Source organism: Fukomys damarensis, unplaced genomic scaffold (genome assembly GCF_012274545.1).
Source record: "Fukomys damarensis isolate Sample0158 unplaced genomic scaffold, DMR_v1.0_HiC HiC_scaffold_13, whole genome shotgun sequence".
NCBI lineage: Eukaryota > Metazoa > Chordata > Mammalia > Rodentia > Bathyergidae > Fukomys > Fukomys damarensis.
In genome coordinates this window covers 16,545,279-16,556,488 of record NW_022900925.1, presented here as the reverse complement: position 1 = coordinate 16,556,488, position 11,210 = coordinate 16,545,279, and the positions used below count along the sequence as shown (strand labels likewise).

General features: G+C 35.6%; 1 protein-coding gene across 1 annotated transcript in view; it reads left to right on the top strand.

Moving 5' to 3' along the window:
- Positions 1 to 11,210, top strand: part of Cpd (carboxypeptidase D) — an 80,432-nt gene that overhangs the window by 28,311 nt on the left and 40,911 nt on the right. The window contains exons 4-7 of the mRNA XM_010642411.1: positions 6,943 to 7,085; positions 7,940 to 8,109; positions 8,896 to 9,245; positions 9,927 to 10,118. Coding sequence (XP_010640713.1) covers positions 6,943 to 7,085; positions 7,940 to 8,109; positions 8,896 to 9,245; positions 9,927 to 10,118 — 855 coding nt within the window. The remainder of the gene's footprint in view (positions 1 to 6,942; positions 7,086 to 7,939; positions 8,110 to 8,895; positions 9,246 to 9,926; positions 10,119 to 11,210) is intronic.

The following is an 11,210-nucleotide window of genomic DNA, read 5'->3' as shown; positions in this document are numbered from 1 at the left end:
TATTGTCCTTTTGTTGACTCTTTTTACTTTTTCTCCCATCTCCTTTTAGTTTCTTGCCTTGCCTATTTGATTTGGTCTGTTGGGCCTCATGTTATTGTGAACTTCGTTGTCCTTTTCTAGGATATTGTTTAGAATTCCTTGCAGTGCTGGTTTGGTGTTCATGAAATTTCTCAGGTGCTCTTTGTCGTGGAAGTATCTTATTTCCCCATTGGGTCTGTTGTCGCGCAGTCCAGGAGGTCACGCACCCGCTGGGTGATCTCAGGCAGGCAGGCAGGCAGCTGAAGAGACCCCCTACGGGGTCTTTGGGTCCTTGCTGGGTCTGTTGTCGCGCAGTCTGGGAGGTCGCGCACCCGCCGCCGGGTGATCTCAGGCAGGCAGGCAGCTGAAGAGAGGACATTTGTTTTTGTTTGTTTGTTTGTTTTTGGTACCAGGGATCAACTCTGGGTCCTTGCACTTACAAGGCAGCAGCACCACTGAGCTAAATCCCTGGCCCAAGGTTATACATACTTTAAAGATTTTAGGCCGAGTGTGGTAGCGCACACGTGTAATCCCAGGACTCAGGAGGCTAAGGTAGGAGGATTGCTGTGAGTTCGAGACCAGCCTGGGCTACATATGCCCTGTAAAAAAAAAAAAAAAAAAAAAAAAAAAAAAAAAAAAAAAAGATTTTATTTATTTTTATTTTATTTTATTTGGTACTGGGGATCGAACTCAGGACCTTGTGCTTGTGAGGTGAGCGGCAGCAGCACTGACTTAAATCCCCACCCCTTTAAAGATTTTATATACATGTTTCTAATTGTTACCCAAGAAATTCTATAAGCCTTTATGTTTTTTATCTTAGTGTTATATTTTCTTTATAATATTATAGTATTTTTAAAAAATTTTAGGTAGTTAAATCTATCATTATTTTTCACGTTATATTTTTGCAGTATTCAAGAATGAATCCTGGGCCTTGCACATGCTTGGCAAACACACCACCACTGAGCTACATCACCAACCCAGACTGATTCTCTTGCTTTCATGGTTTCACATTGCTTTGATGTCATAATGAGAATTTCCTTATCCTAATTGTAGAATTGCTTATGCTACCTTCTAGTTTTGTTCATGATTTCATTTTTACATTAAATTCCATATGAATTAAAGAGTTTATTTCGTGTGACACAGAATAAAGCTCCTGTATTTTTTTTGCCACCCATTTAACCAGCCTTATACATGTTAATAGTTGTTGTGTTTCCCTCACTGGTTTTATTGATCTCTTTTATCATGTTCTAAATGCTTTTGTTTTTGTTACTGTCATTTCTGTTTTCTTCCGCTGGTCTGTTTACTTTGACATCTGAAATGAACTGCCTTATGCTTTAGTAGTACAGTTTTGTAATATAGATATAAATGCCGATTGTGGTAGTACATACTTGTGGGAGGATCTCTAGGATTTCACGGCCATTTTAGGTTACATAGTGGGACCCTATCTCAAGAACCCAGACAACCAAACATGCATATAACTATCTGGCAATGTAAATCTGCTCATACCATTCTTATTTTTTATTGCTTTGTTGAATATTCTGACCCATTTTTCAGAAATTCTCATAGTTATTTTCCAAATTAACTCCTGGATCATGTTACCCAGTTTCAATAAAAATCCACTTTCTGCATAATATTTAGAAATTAATTTGGGAGTATTTGATATCTATAAACTTTCTTCCTAGATGAATGACTCTACTAAAATCTACATCTTTCAGTAAAAGTTTATAATAGTCTTATATATTTTATTGTATTTGGTCTTATACTTTATGTAGATTTGTGAAATCTTTTTTGTGTTATATTTTCTGACTTGCTGAAATATAGTGAAGATAACTAGTTATTGTATTGTTTTTAAATGTTTTTTCTTTTATTTTCAACATAATTTTACATGACTTATTTAACTTAAATATAGTCTTATCAAAGGACATTTTTGGAAATGTATTTCAAGATTTAACTGATACCAATTTTCACTAGATTCAACTCTGAAGCTATTAATATTACAATTAGTTACAATATTCATTGTAATATTTTCTAAATTTATAGGACCTACAAAAAGAAGCTTCTCTCCAAGAATCTGATCTTTAGGTTGTTCATGGAGTTATATATTTTAAAAAATCAGTGTCTGTAGTGTGTGGCCTGTTGGGGAAGAGGCTTCTAAATGTATTTTTCTCTCCTGAATTGAAGTTTTATTTTGCAAAGACTTATCCTTTCCCCCTCTCTACTACCATGGGGATATATTTGTGTCACCGATTAGAGCTAGCTAGTTAGGGTCCTATTAAAGTTACATCTAAAAATCAGATTAGGTAATACTCATTACTGTAAACTTGATCTTCTTGTGGCTACCTACATCTTAGCTAATAGGTATTTTCATAAATTGCTACTGAGGTAAAATACCCAAATTGTAGACTATTGTAGTTAGGGTTTAGAAGGGAATAGATTCAATACAGAACACATAATTTTTTTTTGGTTTTTTGTTTGTTTGTTTGTTTGTTTGTTTTTTTGAGACAGGGTCTCACTATGTAGTGAGACTGACCTGAAACTCACGGTGTAGCCCAGGCTGGTCTGAAACTCACAGCGATCGGCCTACCTCAGCCTCCCAAGTGCTGGGATTACAGGTGTGTGCCACCACGCCCAGCTCAGGACACATAATTTATAGGACTGTTTTATAATGTTCACCCAAAAAGTCAAATACAGAGGTGTGCAAGAGATCTGTCTGCAAGCTAGAGACCTGAAAAGTCCAGCCGAGGGCCCTGATGCCACAGCAGTGTCCTGCATGACTCCAGTCAAGGCATAGAGACTGTGGCAGAGTCCTGTGCAAGGCTGTATCAAGGATCTGCACTGGAAAGGCCAAAAGGCCAGTGGTGAAGTCTAGAAAGTCCATGCTGAGTGAAGGATCTATACCACAAGGTTGAGAGATCTGCACTGGAGGCAGGAAAGCAACACTAAGGCAAAGACCAGAGCTCCCTGGAAAAGAACAGGGGCCATTCGTGGGATAGCGAGGACCTGAGAGTTCATTATCAGAAAAAACAGCTGCAGCAAGTTTCTCCAGAAAAACAACATGCAGTCTTCCCCTCTCATTCTCCTTTAATGTCATTTTGGCAACAATCCTCAGGTAGATCGTCCACACCCTGAACCACCCTGACTCAGATCAGCTGGGTGTTCCCACTCAGGTTGACCATTAATTAGCCCACCACACAGACAAAAGAATGTGAGGACTCAAGTGTGGTTATTATAGTGTTGTAAGTAGTCTACTTCACTGCCCTCTGGCGTAATTAAAATGTGAGTTGGCCATGTTTGCAATACACGGCTCTTAAATTTTATATATGCAAAAAGAAAAGATTAGTTCATATTAACATTGTTCTGAAATTGTTATTTTTATATGTCCTCTGTTTTGCCTTCTCATCAAGAATCTAAGCACTGATTAGAAATATGTTTCTTATTTGTAAATCCCAGTAATCTTAGGTAGTATCCATTGTATTCTGACCAGAAATTCTAAGTGAAATAAGCCAGTCACAAAGAGGCAAAATTCTTCGTATTTCCACTTCCATGAGGTATCTAAAGTAGTCAAACTCATAGAAAGTAGAATGGTGGCAGCGAGGGGCTGTTGAGGGAATTAAAGGAGAGTTTTTATTTGTTTCAGAGTTTCAGCTTTGCAGCATGATAAAGAGTTTTTTTGTTTTGTTTTTTGGGTACTGGGGATTGAGCTCAGGACCTCACATTTGCCAGGCAGGTGTGAGGTGTCGCCGAGCTTCATCACCCTGGCTTCTATAGAGATCTTTTGTACACAATGTGAATACAGTTGAGTTATTATTTTGTATTGTGATAACAAGATACCTGGGGCTGGATACAGAAAAGATGTGTGTGTTTAGCTCACATTTTTGGAGGCCAAAAATCCAAGATCAGGCAGCTGCATCAGTGAGAAGTGTTTCCTACCTGCCTTTTCTCTTATAATCAAAGAAGCATGTATTTTTAAATATCATAGAATTTGAGAGATTAGAGAGTACTTTATGATCATGTAATGCTCACTTTGAAGATAAAGACTCATGTTAATGCCAGAGCGTTCTCACTTCTTAAGTTGCAGAAGAAACCATGCCTCAGACATACCTGTTGGTGCTGAGTCAATGAAAGGTAAATTACTTTACATCCTTCTTATCTGAAGGATTCTGTTCAACATCATCTGAGATACACTGGGACTAGAGAAAGATGACCCTCAAAATCCGCATTTGTACTTTTCTCTATCAGAGCGGGGGGAAATCTTTTTGGGGAGAGTTTGGGAAAAGAAAAGTCCATCTTGCCAGGCACTAGTATATAGGAAAATTTTGATGAGTAGTGAGCAGTTTATTGAGCCAAATCTACACTTGTAAAGCATTTTTCAGGTATAAGTAGAAGAAAGTGACTGAGATTTAGGGCTCTGGAAACTATCTTATATTATAAATATTTCCTAACCCACATTTCAGGAGCAAGATGAGATCATAAAAGAGTTATGCCTGCTGCCTTCCTTTTGGTGTTCATCCACCTGAAACAAGATATGAGAAAATCAAGTGACAAAATAACATAGTAAAAGGCTTTCTACAAAATGAGTGTATGGACTTGTACAGGTACCCAGTAGTGAAGGTGTTTGATCATGGATGCTTACCCCCCCCTTTTTTTCTTTTGGTACCAGGAATCGAATTCAGGATCTTGTGCTTTCAAGGCAGGCAGTGGTGCTTATTCCCCTTTTGATTTCATCTTTCATTAGATTTGGGGGGTGTTTTTTTTTTTTAGTTCTTTATATTTTTAGTCCTTTGAGGGCTAGCTGGTAAAAAATTTTCCCGTTCTGTGGGTTGTCTCTTTATTGGTGATGTCTTTTGCTATGCAAAAGCTTTTTAATATGATGAGATCCCCATCAACAGAACTAAGAGACAACCTACAATGTGGGAAAAAGTTTTTACCAGCTGCTCCTCAGACAAAGGACTACTATCAAGAATATATAAAGAACTCAAAACAATCAGCCCCCCCAAATATAAAGACCCAATTCATAAATGGGCATTCTGAAATGAACAGACATTTCTCAGACAAAGAACTAAAAGCAGCAAGTAAATATATGAAAAAATGTTCCACATCACCAGTCATTTGAGAGATGCAGATGAAAACAACACTGAGATTCCATCTCACCCCACAAAGAATGGCTGCTATCAAGAAATCAATCAATAACAAATGTTGGCGGGGTTGCGGGGAGAAAGGACCCCTACTCCACTGTTGGTGGGAGTGCAGACTGGTGCAACCACTATGGAAATCAATATGGAGATACCTCAAAGAGCTGGGACTGGAGGTGGGATTTGACCCAGCCATCCCTCTGCTGGGTATCTTTCCAAAAGAATTAAAAGAATCATACCACAGTGATATATGTGCACCAATGTTTATAGTGGCACAGTTTTAATAGCTAAAACTTGGAAACAGCCCATTTGCCCATCAGTTGGAAACTGATGTGGTTTTTCTATAAAATGGAATACTACTCAGCCATAAAGAATGAGAAATTAGATTCAAATTAGATTCATTCATAGGGAAATTAGATTCATTCATACATATTGAAGATATACTCCTAAGTGAAATAAATAAGTCACACATGTGTAAATACCAAATAGTTTCTCTGGTGTGAAAAACTATAGTAGTACATAAGATCCTAATGATACAATTGACCATGTGAAATAGGAAGAAAAGGGCTAAAGGTGTAGGGAAAATGGGAAGGGTAGGGGAAAGGTAATAAGGGAAAAGAAAAAAATATGACAAAATGAAAAAATGGAAATAAAGTGTTTGTAAATGGGGAGGGGAGGAGGGGATGAAGGAAGGGCAGGGACAAGGGGAAAAAATGAGAACCAAGACCTGTCATGTAAAGGTACAAGATCCCAATAATGAACATAATTGTACTGTATACCTTAAATGTACCAATAAACTCAATTTAAAAAAATAATAATATAATGAGATCCCAGTTGTTGATTTTTTGTAATATTCCTGTGTAATTGGGGTTTTGTTCATAAAGTCTTTGCTTACTCCTTTGTCTTCAAGAGTTTCACCTATTTTATCTTCCAGCAGATTAACACATTTTGAAAGAGTTTATTGTGTCTTATTTTTCCTTGATTCATGTAACAGGACTACCCTAGATACAATCTTTCTCTTTTTTTAATCTTGCTGTTTTCCTGATAAAGGAGAGTACAATTAGAATAGTATGTTCTTACTCTTTCTTTTTTTTGGTACCGGGAATCAAACTCAGAACCATGCACTTGCAAGGCAAGCAGTGGAACCACTGAGCTAAATCCCCAGCCCTAGAATAGTAGGTTCTTAATGATGCTTTGGAATGAATATCCTTCACAGCCTGAAGACTTCATTCTTATTTCTTCATTGTCATTCTATTTAAATCTTAGCCATTGTGTGCCTCATTTCTCACATCTGTAAAATGGCCTACCAAGTAATACCTGCCACCTGTAATTACTGTAAGGTTTAAATGTTAGTATACATAAAATTTTTAGGATATGTCTGGGATATAGTAAACACTCGACTATAGAGCTGTTGTTGTTGTTATTACTGATATTTGCACTCTTTGTAACTGTTCATCCTGCCTATTAAGTTTATGCCTTTTGGCGAGGGTGAGGCAAGGTCTGGCCTCAAACTCTTGGTGATCCTCCTGCCTCAGCCTCCTGAGTGCTGGGATTAGAGGCATACGCCATGAAACCTGGCTCTTAACTTTATGTCTATGTATATTTCTCTTCACTATATATTATTTTAACTTTTGGCCTCTTCTAAAATTAAGGAGCCCTCTCCAATTTCAAACAACTTAGTGAAAAGAAAATTTATACATAGAGGAGATGACTGATTTAGTTTCTCCAGTCTTTTAGAATGTGAAATTCCTTTTCTTCTGAGAGTAAACTTGTTTTTTCCTTCATGTTACAGGTGGTATGCAAGATTACAATTACGTATGGGCAAATTGTTTTGAAATCACATTAGAATTGTCTTGTTGCAAGTACCCACCTGCTTCACAGCTTCGACAGGAATGGGAGAACAATCGTGAGTCTCTGATCACATTGATTGAAAAGGTAAAATTAGCTTATTGGAAGACTGGAGTATATAAATTATGAATTAAGTAAAGGAAAAATTGGGTTGCATATGAATGGTAATGTATATTAGGTTTCCTTTATCATCTGTCTTTATTATTTGAGATTATAGATTATCTTTACAATTATTAGAGTATAGTCTGTTGAAGCATACTTTAGCAGAGCTCTTTTGTCTACCTCCCAGCTGTCCATAAGGCTCTCTTTGCCTTTGTTAAAATACTTTTATAGACTGATGTAATGAACCAAATTTGGGGCTCAGGATGTGGCTCAGTGGTAGAATGCTTTTAATACCAAAAAAAAAAGGAAAAAAAAGAATTAGATAATTAGCCAAATTTGTATTACTGGCATTGGGAGTATAGCTCACTGGTAGAGTGTATGCTTGGTTGTGTGAAGTCCCATTCCCTGCACACAGGCATACATACACAAATCAAAAAAACAAAATCACAAATTTGTACTACTAGGTTCTTACAATTCATTTTTTCTAGAGAGCCTTTATCACTATATGAATGATGGACATCAATTTAAATGTCAGACAAGGTAATACAATTATTATATATACCAGAAAGTATAGTTTATTGAGACAATTAGAAGCCTAGCTTTAAAGAGGAAACTTCAAAAGCAGCTTATTAGGGCAGAGTTCAAAATACATATGACTCAAGTTTAAGGATATCATACTTTTATCTGTATTTTATTTCAAGAGATTGAAAAATATTTGGAGAAAATAAGGGATTAAACTGTTGTTGTTTTTTTTTAGACAGCCTAGCATCAATGAAGAGAGCTTATATTCTCTTGTCTTCTAAACTGATTGTCTTTAAGTTTTGTTGCATGTTTTTTAGGTCCACATTGGAATTAAAGGATTTGTTAAAGATTCAGTAACAGGATCTGGATTAGAGAATGCAACCATTTCAGTGGCTGGTATTAATCATAATATCACAACAGGCAGATTTGGTGATTTCCATAGATTACTTGTTCCTGGAATTTATAATCTTACAGCACTTTCAACTGGGTAAGAATTTAAACTAGACCCTTAGTAAAATTGTCAGACCTCTATTTTATATCTAAGACAGAAAGATGGTCAAATAAATGGTACTGTATCTGGCCTTTTCTTTATTTTTCTGATTTTTCTCTTTATATTGAGAAAATACTGTGATGGAGTATTTTGTCATGGTCTAATTGTATATTCCATAATCATAGCATTCTGAAGAAGGACAGTTTCAAAAGCTTGAAAAGAGGCTCAGCTGTGTAAAGCATTGCCTCAAGAGTGATTGAATATCTGAGCAAAAGAAATCAAGAGGTCTGTAAACAACTGTCTTATCCTCAGCTTTCTAATATTTTAAAGAGGTGATTTCTCACCTCCCCTGGAAAACTTTCTGGGACTTCACTTTCATCAGGATCTAATTGATAATCTTTAATTTAATTTGAACTTTACTATTTGGGAAAGAAGTTAGAAGTCAGTCTGCTAAAGCACTGCAAATCTAGTTATGGCTTTGAGTATTGTAGCAACAGTTAGAGTAATAAGCATATTCTTTCCTTTGAATGTGATTCTTTTTTTGATGAGCATTTTGGTGTATGATACCTGAGAAGGTTGGAGAGAAATTCTTTAAAGTCTTTACCTGAGATATTCTGTGAGAAAATGTCCTAAAACTTTTAAATTTACATAGTCATTCTTATTTAACTTTGAGTTTGATAGTCAGTACCAAGTACAGGGGTATGAAAAAACTGTTTTTTTTATAATGCTGAAGCAATGTGTGTCTTAACTCTAAGCTATCTCTTTTTCCAAATATTTTTTCAGGTATATTCCACTGATTGTTAATAATATAATTGTGAAAGAAGGACCAGCCACAGAAGTGGATTTTTCCCTTCGGCCAACTGCAACTTCAGTAGTCCCTGACACAACTGAGGTTTTGGCAACTGCTAGCACAGTTATTCTCCCCAATATTCTCCCTGGAACATCATCCTCCCACCAGCCAATTCAGCCAAAGGATTTTCATCACCACCATTTCCCTGATATGGAAATCTTCTTGAGAAGATTTGCCAATGACTATCCTAATATCACTCGACTTTATTCATTGGGAAAATCAGTAGAGTCAAGAGAACTCTATGTCATGGAGATATCCGATAATCCAGGTGTCCATGAACCAGGTAATTGATATGATTTTAAAAATGATTTTAACCAGCCTAGGCTACATAGTGAGTTCAGGTCAGTCTCAACTACATAGTGAGACCCTGTCTCAAAAAACCAAAACAAACAAACAAATAAATAAATTTTTAAAAATGATTTTAGTAGTGCCTCTCAAGCCTATGTATTACATTGTTATGCTTTGTCCAGAAAAGTCACTTATAATATCTATAATTTAAGAAAGCATAATCAAAAAAGAAGAAAGAAGATGTAACCAGTCTTTTCCCAGAAAAGAAAACCCACTTGATAATCCATATTAGGCCTGGTATTTAATATTTGCATAGATTAGATTCTTTCTGCTAATAGTATTTTTATTTTCATATTATATGGCATATACATGTGTATATTTTATATGTTAGTTTCAGGCATAAATATTGATAAGGAAACTGTTTTATAAGATGTTTGTGAAAGTATTCTTAGTTTCATCAAAATACTGGCTTTCTTAAGCTTTTTTTTTTGTTTTTGGTACTGGAGATTGAACTCAGGCCCTTGCGCTTATGAAGCAGGCAGTGGCACCACTGAGCTAAATCCCTGGCTTTCTTAAACTTTTAATTCAGGACTTTTATACATATGAAAGAAAAAACAAAGAGTTCATGTTACCTGAAAAGGTAGAAAAATCTTCTATGCATTTCTTTTGTTTTCAGGTGAACCAGAATTTAAGTACATTGGAAATATGCATGGAAATGAAGTAGTTGGAAGAGAACTCCTATTGAACCTCATTGAATACCTTTGTAAGAACTTTGGAACAGACCCTGAAGTAACAGATTTGGTTCGTAGCACTAGAATTCACCTTATGCCATCCATGAATCCTGACGGGTATGAAAAGTCTCAGGAAGGTAAAATAGCAGCTATTAATGTTTGATTCTCTTTTTTAATTTTTGCAGTACTAGAGATTGAGCCCAGGGCTTTCACACTGTACTACATCTCTAGACCTTTTTAAATTTTTTACTTCAAGGCAGGTCTTATTAAATTATAAATTGCCCAAGCTGGGCTCAAACTGGCAATCCTCCTCTCTCAGCCTCCCAGAGTGCTAGGATTATAGGTTTATGCCACCATACTGGCTTTAATGCTTAATCTTTTGGTTATCGTATGGCATAATTGTTTGGAGGTAGAGGAGAAATTGAACTTATTGTTTTCCTAGAATGTCTTTCTTTTTAAAAATTCTTATTGCCAGGGATTTAGTTCAGTGGTGCTGCGCCTGCCTTGCCAGCACAAGGTCCTGAGTTCAATCTCTGGTACTGGGGGGAAGAAATGAAGATACTAAATAAAAATTTCAAATATGCATATATATGACAGCAAAAAAAAGATATGAAATAAACAAGAATTTATGTAACACAGACTAATCAAAATACATTAGTTTGACATGATCTTCAAACATGTTCTTTCTCATTTTCTTATAATATTTTTGAAATAATGTAATTATAAATAAAACAAAGTTACATATTATAGTTGAGAAACTGTCCTCAAAATTTTATGATTTATAAACTCCTTGGTTTTATTAATTGATAAATATATACTTGTTGATTGTACCACTTACATTTTCTAACAAAACTTCCCACAGAAAAAAATATATTTATATTTGAAATCCAAAAGCAACTAAAAAAATTCACATTTTTAAGATCAGATTTTTCTGTTTCTATTTTATTTTATCATACTTATTTTTATTGTATTTTTATAAGCATAATGATAGAATTTAACACCAATAGATATGTAATATTCTTCCCAAACAAATGACTATGAATTAAGTCAAGCATGTAATTTAGAGAAATCATAAGGTTGCCAGAGAAACTATCAATATGCCAAATGTGTACAGTCCTACCACATTCATGCCCATGTTTCTCATTTAATAGTGCACACATATATGTAAAAACATACCCCCCACACATATACACAATGCGTATTTTCTACAATACAATATATACTTAGGT